The 23348-nt window shown below is 37.5% G+C and overlaps 4 protein-coding genes and 1 long non-coding RNA gene across 15 annotated transcripts; 3 read left to right on the forward strand and 2 right to left on the reverse strand.

Annotated features, from left to right (window-relative positions):
* Positions 1-51: 51 nt before the first annotated feature.
* On the forward strand, positions 52-8897 carry LOC117128553. The gene is made up of 2 exons (XR_004451916.1): positions 52-102; positions 7059-8897. It is a non-coding gene; the product is annotated as an uncharacterized LOC117128553 (long non-coding RNA).
* Positions 662-7062, reverse strand: LOC108869807 (uncharacterized protein At4g04775-like). The gene is made up of 2 exons (XM_033281200.1): positions 4206-7062; positions 662-4113 (listed from the first exon to the last, which is right to left on the reverse strand). Exons 1-2 carry the CDS (start codon positions 4735-4737, stop codon positions 4061-4063), a joined length of 585 nt encoding a protein of 194 aa, XP_033137091.1. The 5' UTR covers positions 4738-7062; the 3' UTR covers positions 662-4060.
* LOC103841086 (non-specific lipid-transfer protein 5) lies at positions 8722-12932 on the reverse strand. Of its 11 annotated transcripts, none has more exons than XR_004451863.1 (5): positions 12918-12932; positions 12755-12835; positions 10368-10449; positions 9062-10231; positions 8724-8960 (listed from the first exon to the last, which is right to left on the reverse strand). XR_004451863.1 is itself a non-coding variant. In XM_009117598.3 (2 exons), exons 1-2 carry the CDS (start codon positions 9406-9408, stop codon positions 8951-8953), a joined length of 357 nt encoding a protein of 118 aa, XP_009115846.1. In that variant the 5' UTR covers positions 9409-9473; the 3' UTR covers positions 8722-8950. The 11 variants fall into 11 exon arrangements, 1 of the variants encoding a protein (XP_009115846.1); XR_004451861.1 differs by lacking the exon at positions 12918-12932 and having other exon boundaries at positions 9062-10077; positions 10176-10231; positions 12755-12769; XR_004451856.1 differs by lacking the exons at positions 12755-12835; positions 12918-12932 and having other exon boundaries at positions 9062-9921; positions 10014-10077; positions 10176-10231; positions 10368-10388.
* A 1399-nt stretch (positions 12933-14331) lies between these two features.
* LOC103841087 (probable serine/threonine-protein kinase WNK5) lies at positions 14332-17571 on the forward strand. Its single transcript, XM_009117601.3, has 5 exons — positions 14332-14918; positions 15137-15402; positions 15480-15861; positions 15935-16262; positions 16426-17571. Exons 1-5 carry the CDS (start codon positions 14826-14828, stop codon positions 17436-17438), a joined length of 2082 nt encoding a protein of 693 aa, XP_009115849.1. The 5' UTR covers positions 14332-14825; the 3' UTR covers positions 17439-17571.
* Positions 17572-18000: 429 nt separating this feature from the next.
* LOC103841090 (stress response protein nst1) lies at positions 18001-22225 on the forward strand. The gene is made up of 4 exons (XM_009117604.3): positions 18001-18926; positions 19092-20578; positions 20750-21645; positions 21797-22225. The coding sequence occupies exons 2-4, from the start codon at positions 19205-19207 to the stop codon at positions 21888-21890; spliced, it is 2364 nt and encodes a 787-aa protein (XP_009115852.1). The 5' UTR covers positions 18001-18926; positions 19092-19204; the 3' UTR covers positions 21891-22225.
* Positions 22226-23348: the final 1123 nt, after the last annotated feature.

The following is a 23348-nucleotide window of genomic DNA, read 5'->3' on the forward strand; positions in this document are numbered from 1 at the left end:
TTCACAAAAAGAAATATTTTTTTCCGCAAAGGTAATGTATTTGGACATATCAAACAAGGTGGACAAGCAAACTTATGAGGCCACTCGTACTAGTCCAATGGAGTAATAAGATCTTGAACATGTGGAAATATATGATTTAAAAGTGACAGTTCAAGGATATAAACTATAAGGAGAATGATAAAAAAATGAAAATGGTGGAAAAGCATGGCCCAAGTAAGAAATTAATGGACATAAACATCAAATGGTAAATAGTTGGAGACATCATAGGAAAATGACAAAAGAAGGGGATTGAAAACAGATAGACCGGAAAAGAGATTTGAATGTCTATCGTTAGGCAATATGTTTATCGTCTTAAATCGGTCGACATGATAAAAACCTACTTTAAATATTATTTGTGATTGCTAAATCAATCCTTATGTTGTAGTCACACTCTCACAAGTCACGACTTGTTCCTTCACACATTGCAACGAAAATGAAAGAGTGGGCGATAGAAAGAGTGAGAAATGCAAGAGAACAAGTTGTGATCACAGTGTGAAGAAAATACTACTATAAGTGAATAAATCTGAACTTCTTTTATGGTATATATATATTTTTTTTTGTTCGTCCTTTTAATATATACCATATATATAAATGATTTCTAAAGCATACTATTCAAGATCTATCTAAAGGTCAGTGCCAATCTTGAAACTCTTACGATTTGGATCTTATGTTGTAATTTCTCAACTTTCATAGTTACATTTTTAGCAAAAAAGAAAAAAAAATTACCTTGAGATTTATGGGATTTAAAATAGTTACGGATTTGAACACATACAGTCATTAGAAATCTATTAACTATACATTTATTTTTCATTTTCTTTAAATCATGTGAATTAACAGAAGAATGCCACGTACAATTTTAAGTTGTAGCAGGTATCTTAAAAGTTTGGTTCAGAAAACTTCTGATTTGTCTCTCTCCTATTTTTTTAAAATAAATTTCTTTAATTTAAATGATTAGAAACTGGGAATAATCTACCGTTAATGGTGCTCTAAAGATTAAATGATCAATGAAATTTTTTTTATCGAAATTGTGTGAAGATTAGTGAGAGAGTTAGGTGATTTTACCACATATCGTAATTCCATTAATATCATTAGAGGAATACATAACAAAGACGACCAATTAAATGGACCGTCGTATATAAAGAAAGACATGAAACACATAAATTCTAAAAACAACACACCACAGTAAAATGATACACATATTACATATACTAGTGGCATCTTAATTATTTTTCATGCAACCTCTTGACCAATGTAATAATAAGACCGTAAGTGTTATCCCTGGCAGTACGGTAGGTGTACAAACATCAAATTAAGTGCCGAAGAGAGAGGGAGCTCCTTTGTCGTGATTACCATATGAAGTGGATGATTACATAATAAGAGAATGAGAGGTCATAAAATGGATATAGCTGCAGAATAATTATGATGTTAGGTGAAAAGCTGGCAACTTTGATTAACCGTACATCTCTTGCCTCTTTCACACGGCAGTCGATATACTGCAACATTCGAACAAAACAATACAAATATGTATCATGACATACTAAGATAAAATCCACTAAAGACTACAAGAAAAGGTAATAAGAACATCCGCAATGGTGAGTCCCATTGCGGAGTCATTAGAGTATTAAATATTTTTTTTTATTTGTTTTTATTTGAATAGTGAAGGATCTGAATTGAAATGGTGAGTCTAATGGTGAGTCCTATTGCGGAGTCCTTAGGAATATAAATATTATTTTTTATATATTATTTTTAAAAGAAAAATTTAAGCAAAACATGATTAAACAAAAACAAGATAAAATAAAAAGATGATTAAATATAAAGATACAACATGAGGCCTTATAAATATTTAAGATGCTAAAATTTAAAAATACAACATGATAAATGGGCCGAGAATGATAAATGGGCTGACTACTATATGCAAGAATAAATCCTTACTCATGCGGAACCGGCGTCTGAATAAATGGGCCGAGAATGTTGAATGTTCGCTGAAGTAGTCATTCCATAAACGGTCGTGTCCTACTTCACGGTTTCACTCTATATAAGCACGCCTCTTCTGCTTATTGGGTTGGGACTCCACAATGTCATTGTATGTATCATCCACTATTTCGTCGATAATTTCATCCAATCTTTCATCAACGTTATCGGATGAGGATGAAGACATCTTTAGATATCCCTACGTTAAACCAAAATTTTACTTATTGGTTACTTAAATTTTAGCAATTTTTATAAAATATGAAAAAATTTGCTAGTTTTTTTATAAATAAAAATTAGAAAATTCCATTTTTGTAAACCAATTTTAGGAGGAATATTCACATTTTTAGTATTATTATTGAGATTTTTAGTCAATCAGCCGAACACATGCAACGGGGTGAGAACAACCAATTATTAAACGCTAGAACCAAAAGATCTTCCTACATTTTTTTCAGTTCTAATATTGAACACATGTTTCAGTTTAACCAAAAGTACCAAAAGAACATGAAATGCAACACATGTTTTAGTTTAAGCACCAAGAGTGATAAGTGTTACCAAATGCCGAGGGGGGATACAAAGAGAAGGCAGCAAGAGAATACAAGTACTACTTCTTCTTCTACCAAGAAGATACAACGACTGCTTCTACTTCTTTTACAAAGATGAAGCACCAAAAGGATACAAGTTTTGAAAGTGTAGAATCCGTGACTTGCTACTTATTATACAACAAAGACAAGTACTTATAATACTAGACTTGAACACAAATGCACCTGTGACTTGCTTCACATCCGCTAACGACCAAAAGACTTTCAGACCTCCCAATACACCCGTGACTGGGTTCACATGGCTTCACGGACCTGACACATCAAATAAGACAACAGTTAGTACGATAGACAAACAAGTAAAAGTCCCAACTTCACAAAACAAAATTAATACCTACAATCAAGACTAATACATCACAACATTTCAGACATTAGTTTGAGTTTTAGAGTAGTCTCCATCTCTGAGAGTGGCTCTGTTTTTGCGAGTAAACGATCTAGGAGTTTATGTCTAGAGATTATTTCTTCAGTTCCTAAAACAGCCTGTAGCTTCGTCAACTCCTCCTCTCTAGCACTCTTCTTCTTCTTACATCCAGCTTTGGCAGCCTTTACCCCGGGAGGTCTACCCTCTGGTTCTCCGTCTTCCCCTTCTTCTCTATCACCCGCCAAAGGTGGTTTCCGCTTCTCCTTACCACCGTCCTTAGCCGTATGAGTTGCGCACTATTTCTGGTCATGCCTCAACTCCCTCCAGCAGTGATCCAGGGCGAACTTGTAGCCGTAATTACTGAAGAAAATGTCTAAAGCTGCTTTCATGAGATCATCATCATTTTGCCCATTCCTCTGCTCCCTCAGAGCCCCATCATAGCAACCAGCAAACTTGGATACTTGCTCGTTAATCCGAGCCCACCTCTGCTTGCAAGGACGAAGCTTCCTCGGTATAGTCCCAACCAGGTGAGGGCTTGCGTTGTAGTAGTCTACAATACGGTTCCAGAAAGCATCAGCGTTTTGCTCAGTGCTCACCACAGGGTCCTTACTGGTGTTAAGCCACGCACCAATAAGGATTTTATCATTTGTGAGAGTCCATTTCCTCCTCTCCTTCACACCAGGCTCATCGGGAACTTGGCTACCGAACCAATTAGCTTCGGGTGATTCAAGGTCAATGGGATTTTGACTATTTAGTAGGTTTACATAGCCAGAAGGGTTAGCCATGGTTAGAGGTTGGGTTGTGACATTATTCTACCGACACTACTACTTAAGTAAGCAAAGTCTAAACTAATTAAAGCCTATTAAATCAGAGCAGTTGGGAAGATAGAAAGCAAATAAGTTACATTAACACCTATTCTAATCCGAGTAAATACCTATCAAACTAAGTAATAAAAGCCAGTCAAATCATTCCAATACAAACCAAACAATTAGCATCGGACACCATTTCAGTTCAAACACAACTAGAGTACTAGTTTTAACCTTCATTTCAAACACAACAAGAGTACTAATATTTAAAAAAAAATAGTACCTTATTACAGATAATTCTGACAAACGCCACTCCCCTTTGAAACCTTTCCAACAATTCCTGGAAAAAATATGAGATAAAACAGTAGCTTAATTCTTGCTATCTTCATAGACTCTAAGAAAATGCAATGAAATAAGAGGACAGAAACTAACCTCGTAGAATCACTAACACCAAACCTATTAAGACTAATAGACAGACCATTAGCTTAATTCTTGCTTTCTTCATAGCGCTAAGCTCATCTACCATCTTCTCAAGGTTAAGGCGCTTCTGCTCACTCTCATCTACCGTCTTCTCAAGGTTAAGGCGCTTCTGTTCACTCTCTCCAGAAGTGTTCTTAAGATCACTAAGTTGCCTCTGAAACTCCCTCATCTCCTCCATGACTGCCACTTCCCACCATTTCCACACGTGACAGTCTCCATCATCAGCATGAACGCACGTAAAGTACCTTCTGTATGGGTCTTTAGGAGTGTAAGAGCAGCCGAGAACAGGCTGAGCTCCACAGTAGCATGTCGTGGGGATTCCATCATCAGCCTCTGGTTGACGTGGGTACTGAACCGGCATTGCATTGCGGTTGCTACTGTCAGTTTCATCCGCGTACATCTGAGCTTCGGCTTCAAGAAGGGAGGTTATGTCTAGAGAGTCTGATGATGAAGAGGGCTGGCTGTAGCTGTAATCTTGTCCCATTTTCTTTAACCTGAAAGAAGTGAAGAACACAGTTAAATCAATTACTTATGACATTCGCAAAAAACAATCGCATATATACAACCGAGTAGTGATTTAACTGAACCCCAAGAATACTCTCTTAAAATGAACATATCGATTCAACAAGATCAAACAAATCAATTACATCTGACATTGAAACCAATTTGGGATTTCAATCCGTGTAAGAAAAAAAAGAGAAGATCCGCTTCCGATTCAAACCAAAATCGATCTGAAACCCTATATACAAACGAACCCTCTCCCCAAATCGATTAATCCCCAAATTTTTTGAAAACCCTAATTTCAATCATTAAACGAAATCGATATAAAAACCCCCATTATCCAACCCGATGGAGAGGAAACAAGAAGATAACTGATCTAATGAAGCGAAAATCAACGATTTTAGAGAAAGATTTACCAAAAACGAAGCAGAGAAGAATCGCCTCCGATATCACCTTTCTCTCCAGATTATTTTCTTTTCTACGGTTTCGGTCGAGAATGAGATTTCTCGCTTGACCCAACAAAACACAAACCGACCCCAATCCAGTAAGAAGAGGACACGTACTCAAGGATCAGCCCCTTAAAATCCTTCTCGACGGGACACTCCTTAAGTTTACACGAATAATTAATATTATTATATTAACCCTAAGCTAAGGATTAGCGCTAAGGATCCGACATGGACCGCCGTTGCACTTGCTCTAAGCTGTTGCAGATTTTTCCTTCGTACTCTTTGCTTCAGTGTATGCAATATTTCGTGAACCATGTATCTATGTTGTAGTTTAGTCGAATTCAATATGTATTTTTGGAGTCATGTGTCTAGTGAACTTTCAAGATATTATCTAGGATGCAAGCCCTTTCTTAAAACAAAAAGATATTTTCTAGGATAAAAGCTTTTAAAGGTTTTTCCGTATTCCAAAAAGAAACAAAAAAATGTAATACAGTAGAAAAATAAGTTATGGAGAGGTACTCGTCACAATTGGTGTTGAGACTAGTTGGGTAGGGAACTGAAACATCACAAATGGTAGGGAGTGTGCCCACAAGCTCGATATTGATGAATCCATCGTTTGCCTTAACCAGTGATTTAAGGCATTCACATAATTGTCGGCGGTTCGGTGTGGTGTGAGCCATTTGATTCAATGATTTGACTTCGGCGCAGCAGTAGTCTGATGGCAATGGACTACTGTTGGTCAAGTATTCTATGCACTGAGCCATTGTGGTTGTCACTGTCCCACACGTTTATGTGTGACTCTATTAGAGCTGCCATATAGACCGTAAGAGCATCTCCAACCAGTGCCGTCCCAAAGATTTATGAGGCTTAAAGCCTGTCAAATAATGTGGCCCTTCATAAAAATTACCAATGAAAAATATATTTAAAACTGGCTGTGGTCTGGTTCGAACTAGAGACCAAAAGGTCTAACATCTCTTACTTTTCCTATCTAAGCTACAAGTAATTTTTGAAAATGTGGCCTATTTTTTGTATTTATAATATGTGGCCTGAAGCCAATGCTTCGTTGGCCTTATAGAAGGGACGGGCCTGTCTCCAACCCCACTCTATTTTTCACTCTAAAATAGAGTTTAGAGTAGAAAATGCTCCAATGGTACTCTATTTCTCACTCTATAATAGAGTGAAAAATAGGTTTACTTCAAATATAGAGTAATTTGTTTTTTCTTTGTTCATCACTTTATTTTTTACTCTAAAATAGAGTACCATTGGAGCAAACTCAAACTCTATTATAGAGTTACTTTATTTTAGAGTAAAAAATAGAGTAAACCATTGGAGATGGTCTAAGGACGAGGAGGCACGTGATGGTCGTTGAAGCAAACGCCATTGTTGTTTTAATTATCGTTTTCACTTTTCTAATGTCGTCGGTGCGGTTTTTATAATTGGGAATTTCGAATGGGAGTCGTACCCGTTAATTTTGCTTGGTTTCTCATGCATGCTAATTTTATGAATAACAGGAATTACTATTAAACATTTAAAATACACATATTCCAGTGTTAATACATTGCTTTCCCGATCTTTCGCTCGTTGAGTTTCAAGAAGACTTTACATCAGAAATCTAGATTTAACCCGGATCTAAATAGATATTTCTATTTGGTTTGACAAAATATAGATATATTTCAACAAATTAGAGTTTATCAATTTTACATTATCATTAGACAATGGGAGGAAACCATATGACTATTTCAAAAGACTTACATTAATTTTCAAAATAAATAATTTTCCGCAAGATAAAATCATTTAGTTACGAATGTAGGACACGCAGACATTATAAGGCCACTTGTACGAGTCCATTCCAATTGAGTAATAAGATCTTGGACATGTGGACCGAAGATGATGATCAAGTGACAGTTCAAGGATGTAAAGAAAATGAGAAAAAAAAAATGAAAATGGAAATGGTCCAAGTAAGAAATTAATGGACAAAAGCATCAAATGGTAAAGAGTTGGAGACATCATAGGAAAATGACAAAATAAGGGGATTGATATTATTCTAGACGGGAAAAGAGATTTGAATGTCTATCGTTACGCGATATGTCTTAAATCGGTCGACATAATAAAAACCTACTTTAAATACAACTTATGATTGCTAAATTAATCCTGTTGTATATTCACACTCTCACAAGTCAAAACTTATTCCTTTACACACTGCAACGAAAATGAAAGAGTGTGGAAGAAATAGTGAGAAATGCAAGGGAACAAGTTATGATCACAGTGTGAAGAAAATACAAAAGGACTGCTCTTCCCAGAGCCATGCTTAGAGGCTTTTGAAAAAGGCATTTGCCTAGGCCCCAAATTTTGTAGAAATTTTAGGGCTCCAAATTATAAAAAAAAAATACTTTTACATGGTAATTAACATATTTTCTTAGTTAGATTTTTATTTTTATTTGAATTTAAATTGGACTTATGTTTAAAGTAACTAGGTTTGTGATCATTTTTGATATATTTTAAATAAAACTATAAAAATTCTACTTCTAAAAAACTGTAAATATTTGATCACATTGGTCTTTTCTTTTATATGCTATGAGTTAGATTTATTTTATATATTTATGAAAATTTGATAAAGAAAATATAATATTTTCAATATATAGTTAATTTAAATGCTAAGATTTATATTTTTGACACCGACCAACATTTCAATCAAAAATTTATATCTTTGTATTTATATTACAAATTCATACTTTTTGTTCATGATTTAAAAATTTTATTTTATAAAATTTTGGTGAAGAAAATTTAGAAAACATTTATGTAATAATTCAAAACTTTTGAATGTTATATATATATATATATATTATTAAAAATATATCATATAAAATATATTTTTGAACTCGCCTCGGGCCTCCGAAAACCTTCGCACGGCACTGGCTCTTCCGAAAATCAGCTGTTTTTCCTCGTATATATAGAGAGACAATATTTCTTGAGAACTAAATAAAAAAATAGAGGATACTATAAAGTGAATAAATCTGAATCATCTCATGGTTTATATAAATATTCTTACTTTTTTTTCTTTTTAATACAGACCATATATAAAAGAAAAAATAAAAACGAAAAGAAATTGAAGTATGATTATTTTTCTAAAGCATACTATTCAAGACCTATCTAAAGGCCAGTACCTGCAGTCTTAAAAGTCTTACTGTTTGTATCTTATATTGTAATATCTTAACTTTCATTTTTTTAAATGATTTTCTCATTTTTAGCAAAAAAAAAAAATCTACCTTGATATATATGGGACTTAAAATAGTTACGGATTAGCGAGGGGGTTATACAGAACGGTTTATAAATATTAATCACTAAAATTTTGGGAGTCAAATGGAATGTGTATATATGTCCAAAACTGGTCATGATATTATTCTAGCCATAGTTCTTTTAACATCTACTTAAGACAGTTTGATCATAGATTCATAAAGTGTTTTAGAAATGCCTAGTGTCAGTGTTAGTTTATTTACACCGCACGGAAGAAGTGAAGCATATGGAAACAATACATATCGTAGTTCCATAATATCATTAGAGGAATACATAACACAGATGAGCAATTAATAGACCTTCGTATATAAAGAAAGACATGAAACACACAAATTCTAAAAACAACACACAACAGTAAAATGATACACTTATACTAGTGACATCTTAATTATTCTTTAAAACTCTCTCAACAATTATATTTAAAAAACCTTCAGCGACGTCGATATCCTCTCATATTCACCTGACTCTGCAACCAACCAAACACACCATTATATGGTTAGTAACACTCCAAATAAAATTAGTACAACTCTCAAGTAAACGATATAAATAGAGTGAGAGTAGATTTACTTGTTACAGTTGGTTCTTGCGCTGATGGGGTAAGCGATCCTAACACGACAAGCACCAGGAAGACGTGCAGCACGGCCTGGGTTAAGTCTGGAACCCAAGGCTCTAGCTGCTCCTTGGATGCAGCGACAAGCTTGTTGGCGGTCACGGGTGGTACGAGCCATGCTGTTGAGCCTCCTAACGCCAGAACAACACCCTCGAGGAACGAAACCACCTCGGGTCAGGTAGTTAATGCATTGGCCTAAGTTGCTGGCGACTGCGCCGCAAGAGATTGCTGCCTCGGACGCCATTGGAGCGGACACTAACATGCACACAATCACCAACGTCGACAACTTTAAGAGCCCCTCCATAATCTTAAGTTTTATCTCTTATGCTTAAGTAAGTAATGGGTTTGGATGATGAAGAGAGCTAATAGCGTTTGTGTTTATATAGAGAAAGAGCCAAGAGTGCCTGCAAATGCATGAAAGTGAGAGTAGACGGTGTAAGGGTAGTTGGTGGTTGGTTTCATTTATTGCATTGCTTCCTATTCATTTTCTCTCTTCTCTCATCTTTGTTTTATATAGTTCAATAAATAATCTACGCCAATTACTACGTACTGATCTCACTTTTGTTCTCTTTCTTTTGTCAGATCAGATCAAAAGTGTAGTTATTTTATTCACGTAAAAGACCAATCATTGCTCTATGTATATGTCCAGCTTAGCAACTTGTCAACGTTTGGTGTGGTACTAAAATTGAAAAAGTGAAGGTAACATCCTACACAAAGACTTTGAAAACCAATTCTAAGCAACTAAACATAGCAGCAACATACATATACTTTTCAGTGTGACTCTCACTCAACCTTAACAAATTCTCCAACATTCGAGCTGCTTGCAAAAACCAACATTTTTTTCAAGAAAAACGTTCAAAGATAGAAAGATATAACGTTTGGATTGGAGAGGAACGGAACGTCATTTACCTCGCCAGTTTCTCTCGTGTAGATTGTAAGACGCCAATGGAGAGTACGAAAGAGAATGAGAGAGCTGATCACAAGTTAACATCATAAGAGAATACATTAAGTGTATAACTATTCCCTTTGAAGTTTATACTAATTAATTAGCTAGCAAGAACAAAAATAAACCTGAGCCAAATAGTGCATAAAATCCTGAGGACACATCAATCTCTCACTGCTCCTTCCTGCATCACAAACAGTGTCTCAGCCAAATATCAGTAACATGATGTTTCTTTATCTCCGCGACTAGACCGTATGCGCAACCTTGTTAGCAAGGAAAGAGGATAAAAGGGTCTAAAGCGGTCAACAAAAGCAGCATACCATGTGTATCTAACAAGAACATGTTTTGGCCAGTGTTGAGGATCCGAGAACTGTATGCGGATCTCCGGGTGTGTATTCAAATCTGTTCATGGGTAAGATCTCAGCTCAGAAAAAAATTCTGACGTTTTAATTCAATATTTAAAGTAAGCGAGTGACCACTCTATGGCCATGGAAGCAGAATTGCGAATTCAAAAACCAGAGCATACAAATTATGAGATTCGTTATCAAAACCATGTAATTGACATAAAGGTAATAAAAGGAAGACTAAAGACTATGAAACAAACTGCCTATATATTATAACATGTCACCAGATAAGGTGGAATCCTAGAAATATTAGAAAGCAGGAGCTTAACTAAGGCCTAAGGTATAGATAGGCTTTAAGCAACCAAGCATCACAATCTTGAGAAGCTACCACCTAACTAATATGTCACATCTTCATGAGTTACCAGATTTGAGCGTAAGACCTGGCATATCTGGTTAGGCCCACCAGATAAGTATTTAGTAGTGCAGACAACTTATTCGTACAGAGGACAAACGGTAATAAAGAGACACCTAAATCAGGACACAGTATAGCTAGATAAGGAGTATTACGTACAGCTAAGAGGCATATCGATAACTTGAGCTGTGACTCCAAGCAAATCTCCTCCAGAAAAATAACCAAGGCACACCGAAATGACTTAAAACTAGTGCTAAACACACCAAATTAACTAATCAGTCAAAGATAAAAATAAAAACAAAGAGACTCAAAACCAATGCCAAACATACCAAATTAACATTAATCATTGGAAATTCTGAGCTCTTGCGGTTCATCACCAAAAGCCAGTGAATCAGAACTTTCTTATTTCCAATTTGGAATTTTATGCATGTAAAAATCATTTGTAAGCACACATCAGACACCAAATCAGTATATGCACAAACAAAGAGAAACCGTGGCCAAAATCAACCATATTAACGGCCAGAAAAACAAGAGAAGAACACAATATAGAACTAAGACACCATACAAAATGGCTCTTACTCCAACCAAAACAGATGAGGTGTTAGGAACCATCACTTTATCTTCATCAATTCCTATTCAAGCAGCAAAAAAAAAAAAAGAAATAGAAACTCCCAGATGGTATCTTTTTTCTGAACACTGAATATACCAAGCAAACTAGTTGGTGGGGCCAGAGTACAAAGCTGATTTCACGAGGGAGTCAGCCACAAAGTTCAAGTTTCTGGAAATAAAAACAAAGGAGATACAATCAAAGGAGAAGGATAGATGCTCGATGTCCGTGGAGATCCGCCGGGTGATGTTTCGAGGAGATGATAGCAACAAGTGCTTGGCAATCTGATTTAACACAGATTCTGGTAATGCCAGCTTCGAGCGTTGAGAAGAGCTGACCTGACTGCGAGAGCTTCGGCCATCAGTGGTAAGGACGTGTGGTTGAAAGTCCTAGTCCCCTGTTGCAGGCATTCATCGCGATGATCCTTGAGAATCCATCCACAGCCTGCTCTGTTTGATCCAGCCTGCCAAGCTGCATCAGTAAAACACACTACAGATGGAGATGTCGATATAGGAAGGGGCATATGATGGTGATGAGTTGAAGGGGCTGAGGTCGGAGTTGATTGAGCGAGACTCCATTCTCTTGCAGTTCGGATGGATTTCGAGATGATCTCAACAGGCATGGAGATTCTGTTTTCAAAGACATAGAAGTTTCTTGCTGTCCAGATTCCCCAACAAATCCAAGGAAATAAGTTGACTGCCACTCCCAAAGGTGGGAGGTTAGGGGCCTCTGTTGAACATAGAAAGGCTTCAGTAAAGGAGACACATTCCGTTGGATCAAAACGAGAAGCCCAGATATGTGAGGACCAAATTTGTCGGGTGAAGGTGCAATGAAGAAACACATGATCTGTGGTCTTTGGTTCTCCATAGTGATGACAAGTGATGCTGTTGATGATACCACGCCTTTCCAGTTTTTCTCCAAGCGCTAGTGCTCCTTGGGTAATCTTCCAGAGGAAGAGATGCTCCCAGATGGTATCTAAAAGCAGGCAAAGCCAGTGATAGCTTGGCACATGGCCCGTTCTGAGGACAGCGGAAAACATCCTCAATCTCCAAGTTATCCATATGTATGAATCATCCAACCTCCAAACCATAACTGTTTCAAGTTCCATAAATCTTGGACTGGCTCTAGCTTAGCAGATAAACTAAATACGCAACTATCTCAATTCAAAGCACTACCACATTCTATTTTGAGAATAATCCAAAACTAAAAAAATATAACAAACGAAAAAAGTTGTCACATTTTTTATATGGCTTCATTTTAGTGTAGCCAATTGGTTTTTAGCTAATTGGCATGAAAATTCAAATCTAACTTCCTGAAAAAAATGCACTACATAGACACTAAAACCTGATCATATCCACAACACCTCGCGGTTAAAGGCGATTAACGGCGAATATCTTCCCGATCATCATGCCAAGTCGTTCTCGACTGCCAGAGATTTCAACAGATCCTTTAGTCTCCACAAAAATTGAAATTCATCTGAGCTTATATGCAAAGAAGGGGAAATGACAGTGATATCATGAGTAGAAATTGAATTAACGAGTTCAAAGGTCGCTATCCGATCGTGCCACCGTAACCAACCCCGCCATAACTTGCTTATTCGGCGAGGCTTCTCCGGTAATTTTCTCGCCTGGAAATTAAGAAAGGTGACGGACGATAGAGCAGCAGCAATAGTTAGAAGAATTATTTCTTCACATTATTATTGGGCCATAAGAATTAGCCCAGCCCAACTTATGTGTATTTGTTAAACTCGGTAGTTAACTGCATTATTGGGCCACAAGCTTTAACCACTTCGCTTTGTCTTCCTACATTGTTGGTAGCCGTGGTATATATTATGATCTAATTGGTAACCATCTTATGAAGATGATAAACTAATATAAAGTTTTTAGTGCAAACCAAATAACAGAAATAAGAAGGAACGATTGGTTTATGTGGAACACTTTTGTTTATAGTCCTCTAAAAAGAAATTCAAAAAAAAAAAATATTACTAAAATTCTAGTACAGACTGTGTTCCTTAATCCACTGTTCACCACTTAAACTGTTACTACTTTGCTCAGTGCTCACTAATTAGACTCAGAATAACAGCTACATAGTCATACCATTTGATGGATGATCACGCGTTTACTTCCTTGTAGCTCTAATCTAATCTCACAAAGACATGCTCGTTAGACCGTTCCAGGAACATGTATAGCTTTTCTAACTTGTTTTGTCTCAAGTTCTTGTGATGAGTGTATTATAGAATGTTTTTTCTTTATCTCCATGAATCATGTTGTTCCATGTTGATGCCTTGGAGTTGTATTTATTCTTCTTCTCAGTAGATAAGATTTAAAAAAAAAAAAGAAGAAGTATCAATGATTTGGGTCATGCCTAAACTGTGTATATTTTTGCTAATAAAATGTACCAAAATGTGTTTAAAGTCTTATGTTTTTTTTTCCCTTTATTATATAACAAAAATTGAAAGCCGTATAGAGTAAGTTGACCCCCAAAACTGACGTGAATTTTTAAACTCTTGATCACCAGTCGATTTAGCAAGTCATTTTCAAACCCCATTGAATTGCATATTATAATAAATAGATAAATATTTGTATGAGGGGATCTATCCAATTATTCTCAAATAGATTAAAGAAAAAAAAAGAGAGACCTTGTCAAATAACGCAATCATCGGACACATACATAACATTATTACACCGAAACCATTCCTTTCAGACATGCTTCACGTTAACCAAACCAATCTCCTTTGACTTCTAAAGTCTAAACACAAATCACCCAATAAAAGAGTGGAGCTAGAACAAATTTAATTCTTTGTTTCGAATCCGAACATGGTGCATCTGATGCCTGCTCATAGGTTTTTCAAATTCAGAATTGTCTAAGTGCTCTCGCCAAATCTCACTCTCTTCTCTTCCTCTTTTTTGCTGTATTTTTTTCGCAAGAAAAAAAGTAGTACGAATTTTCTTCCGTGACACCAACAACTTTTTCCTCCCCCCCACTTTAATCGGCTGCAGCCACATATTCTCTAAAATAATAACTTTTCACACCAAACTTCTCCTTTGCTGGGTCTCCTTTATTTGAATGAAGGTCGTCCGTAGCAAGGGAAGAAGAAGAAGACACATGATTGCGAAAGAGCACGATTACAAAACACGACATCTAGGAAGTGTTGTTTTGGATATGGCATGGGTCTTGCTCTGCGTTGATTATTCAAGACTCTTTTGGTTGCTCTTCCGCGTCTTCTCCTACGAGAATCACGAAGGAAAACCTCGGATCCTTTTCTAACCCAATCTCTCTCTCTCTCTCTCTCTCTCTCTTGCTTCTCCTTTTCTCTTTCTGCATCCCGATCTTGTTTTGTTTTTTCCCCCATTTTTTATTTAATTTCGCTTTTTTTTAATTTTTAAAAACCTCCCAAAATTTGAGATCCGTGGCCATGTACACGACTGATATTTCTTCCACCGCCGCCGGAACTTCCAATGATTCGAACCCTTACGTCGAGACTGATCCTTCCGGTCGCTATGGTCGTGTAAGTTTCTCTCTCTCTCTCTCTATACCTTTGAAGAAGCTCGTGATTGAGTGAGTGAGTTATGTTTGACTTTGGTACTATCTGTATTTAGTTTCTTTTGAGATATTTTTAGCTTCTATGAGCAGACCGGTCCCGAGATTTTATGGGGCTTAAGATTGTTCTTGAACTATGGGTTTTGCATGCATTTTGATTTGATTTTATGAATCTATGTTGTGCAGTTCAGGGAAGTACTTGGCAAGGGAGCAATGAAGACAGTTTACAAAGCCTTTGACCAAGTTCTAGGTATGGAAGTGGCATGGAACCAAGTTAAGCTCAACGAGATCTTCCGTTCACACGAGGCCTTACAACGCCTCTACTCCGAAGTTCACCTCCTCAAGAACCTCAACCACGAGTCCATCATCCGTTACTGCACGTCTTGGATCGACATCAACCGGAGGACGTTTAACTTCATCACTGAGCTCTTCACATCAGGCACTCTTAGAGAGTAATTAGAGAAACTCTTTTACCTCTTAATGTCAAGAGAGCCTTGTTGTCATCATGTCTTGATGTTGTTGTTGGCAGGTATCGGAGGAAGTATCAAAAGGTTGATATCAGGGCTATAAAGAGCTGGTCACGCCAGATTCTGAATGGTCTTGCTTACATGCATGGACATGATCCTCCTGTTATTCATAGAGATCTTAAATGTGATAATATCTTTGTTAATGGTCACCTTGGGCAAGTCAAGATTGGTGACTTGGGCTTAGCTGCTGTTCTCCGAGAATCACAACAAGCTCACAGCGTCATAGGAACGCCTGAGTTCATGGCACCAGAGCTGTATGATGAAGAATACAACCAGCTTGTCGACATTTATTCATTCGGTATGTGCGTTCTAGAGATGCTTACCGGTGAGTACCCTTACATTGAATGCGACAACCCTGCACAGATATACAAGAAAGTCACATCGGTAAGAAGATGACCTGAAAGCTTTTATCTCAATCATCATCTCTTAAATTTATTTGATCTGGTTTTTGGTTCAGGGGACGTTACCTCGGTCTTTCCGTCTCATCCAGAACATGGAGGCCAAGCGGTTTGTTGGTAAGTGCTTGGAAACTGTTTCGAAGAGATTGTCTGCAAAGGAGCTCTTGGAGGACCCGTTCCTCTCCATGACTGATGAGGGTGATTTAGCGCCTCTTTCTAGATTGCCCTCACAGCTAGCTATTCAGAACTTGGCTCCAAATGGAACGGTGGTGGAGCCTCTGCCTTTAGTGACTGATCCAAATAGAACGACAGATATGTCTATAACAGGAAGGATGAACTCCGAAGACCACACCATCTTTCTACAAGTGCAGATTTCAGATGGCAATGGTACGTTTTAAAAGCTCTACTTGTAAGAAGTATCTTTTGCCTCGTTTGTTTTGGAACATGAACATTGTTGGTTTGCTAGAATCTTGCTACAGTATTAGCTGTTGAATGTAGGCAATGAATGAAGTTTTTTAACTTGTGATGAACTTTTTTGGTTGTGTTACAGGTTACATGAGGAACATTCACTTCCCTTTCAGCATTGTAAGCGACACACCTCTTGAAGTAGCATTGGAGATGGTGAAAGAGCTTGAGATCACTGATTGGGATCCTTTGGAGATTGCTGCAATGATTGAAAATGAGATATCTTTGCTCGTCCCAAACTGGAGTGCCCATGAGGACCCTTCTCTCCTTCACCACAGCTTTGATCATGAAGATGATGACGACAGTGGACGAAGAACACGCCCTTTCTACTCTGCTGCTTGCTCTCCCGACCCTCTTGTAGCAGTCAATGACAATAACAACTCCTCCCTTGAGGACCTTTCTCTCCGGGACCACAGCTTTGGTTATGAAGATGATGAGGACAATGGCGAGGGAGGAGGACGAAGAACACTCCCTTTCTACTCTGCTTCTTGCTCTCCCGAACCTCCTGTAGCAGTTAAAGAGAACAACAACAACGCCCTTGAGGACAACCCTTCTCTCCAGCACCAAAGCTTTGGTCAAGAAGATGATGACGACAATGTCCAGGGAGGAGGAAGAAGAACACTCCCATTCTCCTCTGCCTCCTCCTCTTACGACTCTCCTGTACCAGTTACAGACAACGACAACGCCCATGAGGACCCTTCTCTCCTGCACCACAACTTAGGTCATGAAGATGATGACGACACACGAAAAACAACCCTTTTCTACTCTGCTGCTTGCTCTCTCGATCCTCATGTAGCAGTTACAGACAACGAGGGTTCGAGTAACGATGATGGCAGTGGTAGAGGCTCTAATACTTTGTTAAGTTCTTCGACATACCAACACTCTCCTCCCGTTGAGGATGATGATCAAAGCCCGCAACAACGGAGGAGAAGGTTAAGGTTACATAAGATGAAATCGCTTGTGGACACGAGAACGCAGGTGCTGCACCGTTCGCTCATGGAGTTGATCAACAGGCACACCAGGCGTGGGCGTGGCTCTAGTACGAACTTGAACGAGTTACAACATCAACCCGTTGCTGATTTCCTGAGACGATCTTGATTCTTGAGAAATGGATGAGAGCCTTTGTGGCTCTTTCATTATGAAAAACAGAATTCCATATTGGTGCATTAGCATTTTCGTTTGATGGTATTATATTAAATAAATTGTTTAGTGCCCTTTTGCATATAGTTCATACTTAACACTTCATACGGAAGTTTGTCAGCTTTAGTAGGGTGGGAAAAAAACGGGATCAAACTAAACCGACCTTAACCTATATGTTCCAGCTATTTGGTTAATTGTTTTACAAATCTAAACAGTTAAATATAATTTTATACATTGTGTTTCTTGATGAGCAGAAGAAATCCAAAAAATAATAAAATAAATAAATATACTTTTATGCTATAATCAAAACCAAAATGATTTTATTAAATTTGAAGTTAATAATTTATAATGATTAAATTTACATTTTTATTGCAATAAAATAAAATAAAAACTTAGTAAAGCTGGTAAAATATTTTTTAGTCAGAGTGCCAAAATAAAAATTATCTCAGAGCCAAAATAAAAATTATCTCGACTAAAATAAATTTGCTTTAAACAAACCAAAACTAAACTGAAAATAAACCAAATCAAAATAATTAGTACATTGATTTTAATACTAATCTAAAAGTAAGTAAAAATTAAAAATAAAAAAGCAGTTTAAATGAAATGTTCAAAATGTAAATAATTAATTATTGAATTTAACATCAAATTTTGTTACCAATCTCAGAAATAAAAATAAAATTTAATGTCTACATTAATTATTCACATTTTGATTATTCACTTAGATTTTCAAATTCTTCGGCTTTGAATGATGACCAATGAACGAGGAGAAATATTTAATTCCTTATCATTTCTAAAAAGAATTATTCACAAGGAATATTTTTTTCTTTTTATTTTTTCTCATTCCTTTTTTGCCGAGAAATAAAAAACCAAATTTTTCATTGTTAAATTTAAGAAGAAACAACAAAATTCATGTTATTTTACTACTATATGTTTTTTCCTATTTGTTCATCTTGTTCCAAAAAAATTCAAAGTCGGAGTCTTCGTACATTTTTTATTCGTTCAAATCAAATTAGGAAAATATCAGATATCCAAATTACTTAATTACTATATAACAATTCATTTTGGAGCATGTTCCATACTTGTCCCTCTTTCATCATACATATTTTTGATGTAATCCTTGATCAGTAATAACTTAATTTAGTAGGAAAAATAATGATCCATTTGGATAATTTTATAGATCGGGTCAAATACCGATTCGGAATTTTTAAATTGGGTTCGGGTCTGGCCCTACTTGTATCATCCTTTCCGTTTTTCTTCTTCTACTCAAATCTTTCTCGTTTACGGTTTCCTCGTCGGCAAAAAAATCGAACGAAAAGCTACGGCTACCTGATTCAACACGAATTCGATCCCGAATCGTTAAGCTTCTATTCAAATTTCGCCATCCCCAATTTCGAAGCTCCCTTACTTTCCTTTAACCGACGCTTTGCTTCAATGGCGCCCCTATCGGTAAGTCTCCTCACCTCTCTCGATTGATTCGCATTGCACCGCAAGTTCAATCCGAACTCTACGTGAAATGGTTTCGCTCCTTACGCGCGTTTAACCCGAATCGATTCACCATTTGCGTACGTCGTGGTCTTTCTAATTGATTCCATTGTTTCGTTGCGTCGTTAGGTATCTTGTTGATTCTCACTGAAGATAAGGTTAGGGTTTGTGTTTACTGTTTTTGACCACATCCCCTGAGTCTAGGGGTTTTCTGAGAAGGGGACGACGGCTTTGAGAGGATAATGTGTATATTGTGCGTTATTCAAAAGTGGTCTCGCCAGGTTGCAACGATGCTGCCTTGGTTTGTTATACCTTTGATTGGACTGTGGGCTCTCTCTCAGCTTCTTCCACCTGCTTTTCGTTTCGAGATTACTTCTCCCAGGCTTGCTTGTGTGTTTGTGCTGTTGGTTACTCTCTTCTGGTACGAGGTTTTGATGCCTCAGCTTTCCACGTGGCGTGTGAGGAGAAATGCTAGGCTTAGGGAGAGGGCGAGATTAGAGGCTATTGAATTACAGAAGCTGAAGAAAAATGCGACTAGGCGTTGCCGTAACTGCTCCACGCCTTATAGGGATCAGAATCCAGGTGGTGGAAAATTCATGTGTTCGTATTGTGGGCATATATCGAAGAGGCCTGTTTTAGATATGCCCGGGTTGGAGATTTCTGGTTCAGGGATTTTGAAGGAGCTTGTTGGAAGAGGTGGAAAGATTTTGAATGGGAAGGGATGGAGTGAGCACGGATGTTTAAACAGGCAAGAGTGGTGTGAGAGCAGCACGTTGAGTACATTTGATGGAGATGAAAGTTGTTTGGTGGAGAAATCTTATCCTGGTGGTGTTGGTTTTGCTTGCAGGTTGTTGTCTTCTCTTTTCATGAGCATTAGGTGGCTTTGGAGAAAGATTTTTAGGTTTAGCTCAGTTGATGATTCTTCACTTGATCCTGAGCAGAGACGGTTACTAGCTAAACAGGGTGAGAACGGGAACAACTATCATGAAAGTAGGGTAGAAAAGGCACGTAGAAAGGCGGAGGAGAAAAGACAAGCTAGACTGGAGAAGGAGCTTTCAGAGGAGGAAGAAAGAAAACAAAGAGAGGAAGTCGCAAGACTAGTGGAAGAACGGAGAAAGTTGAGAGATGAGAAAACTGAGGCCGAGAAATGCAATAAAGTATTACTCGCTGCCAAGGAGAAAATCATCAAAGAGGCGGAAAAGAAGCGTCAGGAGCGAAGGAAAGAGAGGGATAAAGCCTCAAGTAAGAGCAGTTCTGATGGTGAAGAACATAACAAGAGAACAGGAAAGGAAACCGAGCAGAAGCGCAATGTTGATAAGAATGATCATCTGGAACATGATAGGCATTCACATGATAGGGGCTCCAACATGGAAAGGAGACATGAACATGGTGTAGAGAATAACGCCACTAGTAACGGTACAAAATCTGGCGGTAGGTACTTTGATCGAGTGAAGGGTACATTTTTATCTTCTTCGAAGGCTTTTAGTGATAGCCGTTTATTTGGGAGAGGCGTTACCACTTCTGCTACTATTGCAAAAGAAACCAAACCCATCGGTTCTACAGATAATTCCCATACCTCTGCTCATACTAATTCTCATACGAATGCTAATCACGCAGTAAGTGTCCTTTTCAAATTTTCACATACTTTTTGGACTATGGCTATGAGTAAACTCGTGTATTTGCTTTGTATGATTTCAAAATTTACATTCGTATTGTAAAATGTAAAGTGAATTAGTTTACTTCCATTTTTGCCAATTATAACTGAATATGCGATGCTCTTTCCACAGGTTGTTTCTGAGCCAAAGCCGACAAGAGAACCTAGAAAAGCATGGCACCAACTGTTTGCCCGTTCAACATCTGTTCCTGTTTCCCCGAATGTTAGTACTATAAGTAGACCTAGTACAAAGCCTCAGCAAGCTGCTCAGAGCTCACTAATTTCCAGTCAAGTTTCCGCAATACGTACCTTTGACAATCCCATCAGTTTTGGCCTCCCATCGCCGTTTATCATACCGGTATACTCTAGTGGATCCACTACCAGCAGTATAGGTTTCTCACCTCCAACAGAGATTGTTCTCCCTCAACCTGGTGAAGATGAACATTTTGAAGATCCGTGTTATGTTCCAGATCCGATATCTCTGCTGGGACCTGTTTCAGAATCACTTGATTTAAGGACTGGGTATGAAACTGGGATAGGAAAACACCATTCAATGAAGAATACACCTACTCGTGAAATCAGCAAGCCATCCCCAATTGAATCTCCTTTGTCCAAATCACGGGCTGCCGATGAAAAACAAGCTAATGACGGAAGCTGGCAAATGTGGAAGAGCCCCCTTGGCCAAAACAGTCTTGGTTTAGTTAGTGGGTCAGCAAAATGGATTATACCTTCAGAGACAACTAGATCTACCGAGGAAAGTCATCATATAGCATCCTCATTATTTGCAAAAGAGGATGCTTATTCGCATAGGGACAGTCCTGAAAGTGATCACCAAAACAGCGTATTCAGCCCCATTACAAGCAACCATGATCCTTGGTCACAGAATATGTTCTTCCCTGCATTATCTGGCACAGAGAGTCCTTTTTCTTGTAGCACACAAACAGAAAGCACTCTATTGAACAACAGGAGTCCAACTGGATCTGCTCAAAACAATCCCTTTGAACACCCTTCTCCGAATCACTGGCTCAAGTAAGTCTTGTACGATTGAAAACATTTTGTTTCTGTACTATGCTGAGATCTCAAAACGATAAGATGTTAATCTCACACCAAAACTTAAGCAGCCTAATCTTTAAAGATGCGATGAAGAGTGGCTCATATAGTGCAATTTGTGATTGTGCAGGAAGGTGAAGGGCTTAAAGGATGGGACCGGGAAGCAATTTGTGGCGGCAGGTGAAGTTGAAAACCACCAAGAAGATGTGCAATCGGTTTGGTAGTAACAAATTCAAAAAGAAAAAAATGAGGAGAGTTTTTGCAGATAATCGCACTTGGTCTGACTGTGTCTGTCTATGTTTGCCTCTCGAGTCTCTAATGGAGACTTTTGAGTTTTTTTACTTGAAAACACAGCTCCACTGAACACTCGACGCATAACTATAGTCAGGTACTCTTTACTCTGATAAAGTCTCTCACTTAAACTTGCTTTGGTTGGTGTCTGAACATGTTCCTACCAAATCTACTCGTGCGATATAACCTTATAAACGAAACCAATATATATATACTGTAACTTCTTTTGACTGGATATAGCGCAAGTTAGAAAGCGTGTTCCTCTCTATCTCGATGTGTTGGAGCCGTATTATGAGCTTGGTAATAAAGTGAGTTGAATCATTCGATCAAACGAGTGTGAAAACTCTGAATTAGTGAGTTGTATATAACATTTACAAATGTACGTCTTTCTGTGACAGTGTAATTTAAATACGAAAAGGCCAAAAAAACATATCAACTACTGTGAGTTTTACTGAGATCGCTAATTTGATGGAGATTGCTCAATGATAGTTATTGTTGAAACAAACCAAACGTAATAAAAGAGTCCAAAGCCTAGGTTGCATGGAAACTGATACGGTATCAGTGATACCTGGAAACATGATTTTTGATTTTTTTTTTCTGAGACGTTTTAGCAACGTCTATAAATATATACTAGGATAGGCCCGCCCTACGGGCGGGGTTTATTTTACATGTGATTTCGTTTCTTATTTGTTGTGTTATTTGGTGGTTTTTGTTTTCGGTTTGTGTTTGCAAGAAATGTGTATAATAGTGATTAGTTGCTAAGAGGACATTTTAAGTGATGAATGATATTATATATCTTTTAGTTAATGTTTGATGTTTGCTTAGTTTTGTCACTTGGTTAGGTCCATTCTCGAACCTATGTACCGGTCATGATCTCGGATTTAAGAATCATGTTACCAAGTCGAGTGACCATCATTTTCGTACCATTGCATAGTCCTTGCGTCTGGTTAAGATTGCGCATTATCATCACCGGGGCTTCTATTTTCATGCGTAGTTGATGGCTCATACAAAGTGGTTTACATATTTCAGACCATAATTATAATTGTTGAGTCAAAATTTAGGCATGTGATTTAAATTCAGCCCATGATCTTAAGACCCATGTTATAAGTATAAGAGTCTTATTCGTGACCGATTGTTGGCAGGTGTTTTAATACGACCATTAAGATATTTTTTCCTTTTGGTCAAATATAAAAAAATTCTTTATAACAGGACAAAAAGATATGTTGTTTAAATCAAAGTAGAGTAAAAATTCAAAAGCAGAGAAGACAAATACGTAAAATGGAAAAGTTCATGCATAAGCATTATTTAAATACATAGTACTTCGAACATATATCTTCTCAACGTAAATCATTCGTGCCTTCTTGAGGCACACTACCAATTGGTTCCGTAGC

The sequence above is a fragment of the Brassica rapa genome, chromosome A09 (genome assembly GCF_000309985.2).
Source record: "Brassica rapa cultivar Chiifu-401-42 chromosome A09, CAAS_Brap_v3.01, whole genome shotgun sequence".
In the NCBI taxonomy this organism is placed as follows: domain Eukaryota; kingdom Viridiplantae; phylum Streptophyta; class Magnoliopsida; order Brassicales; family Brassicaceae; genus Brassica; species Brassica rapa.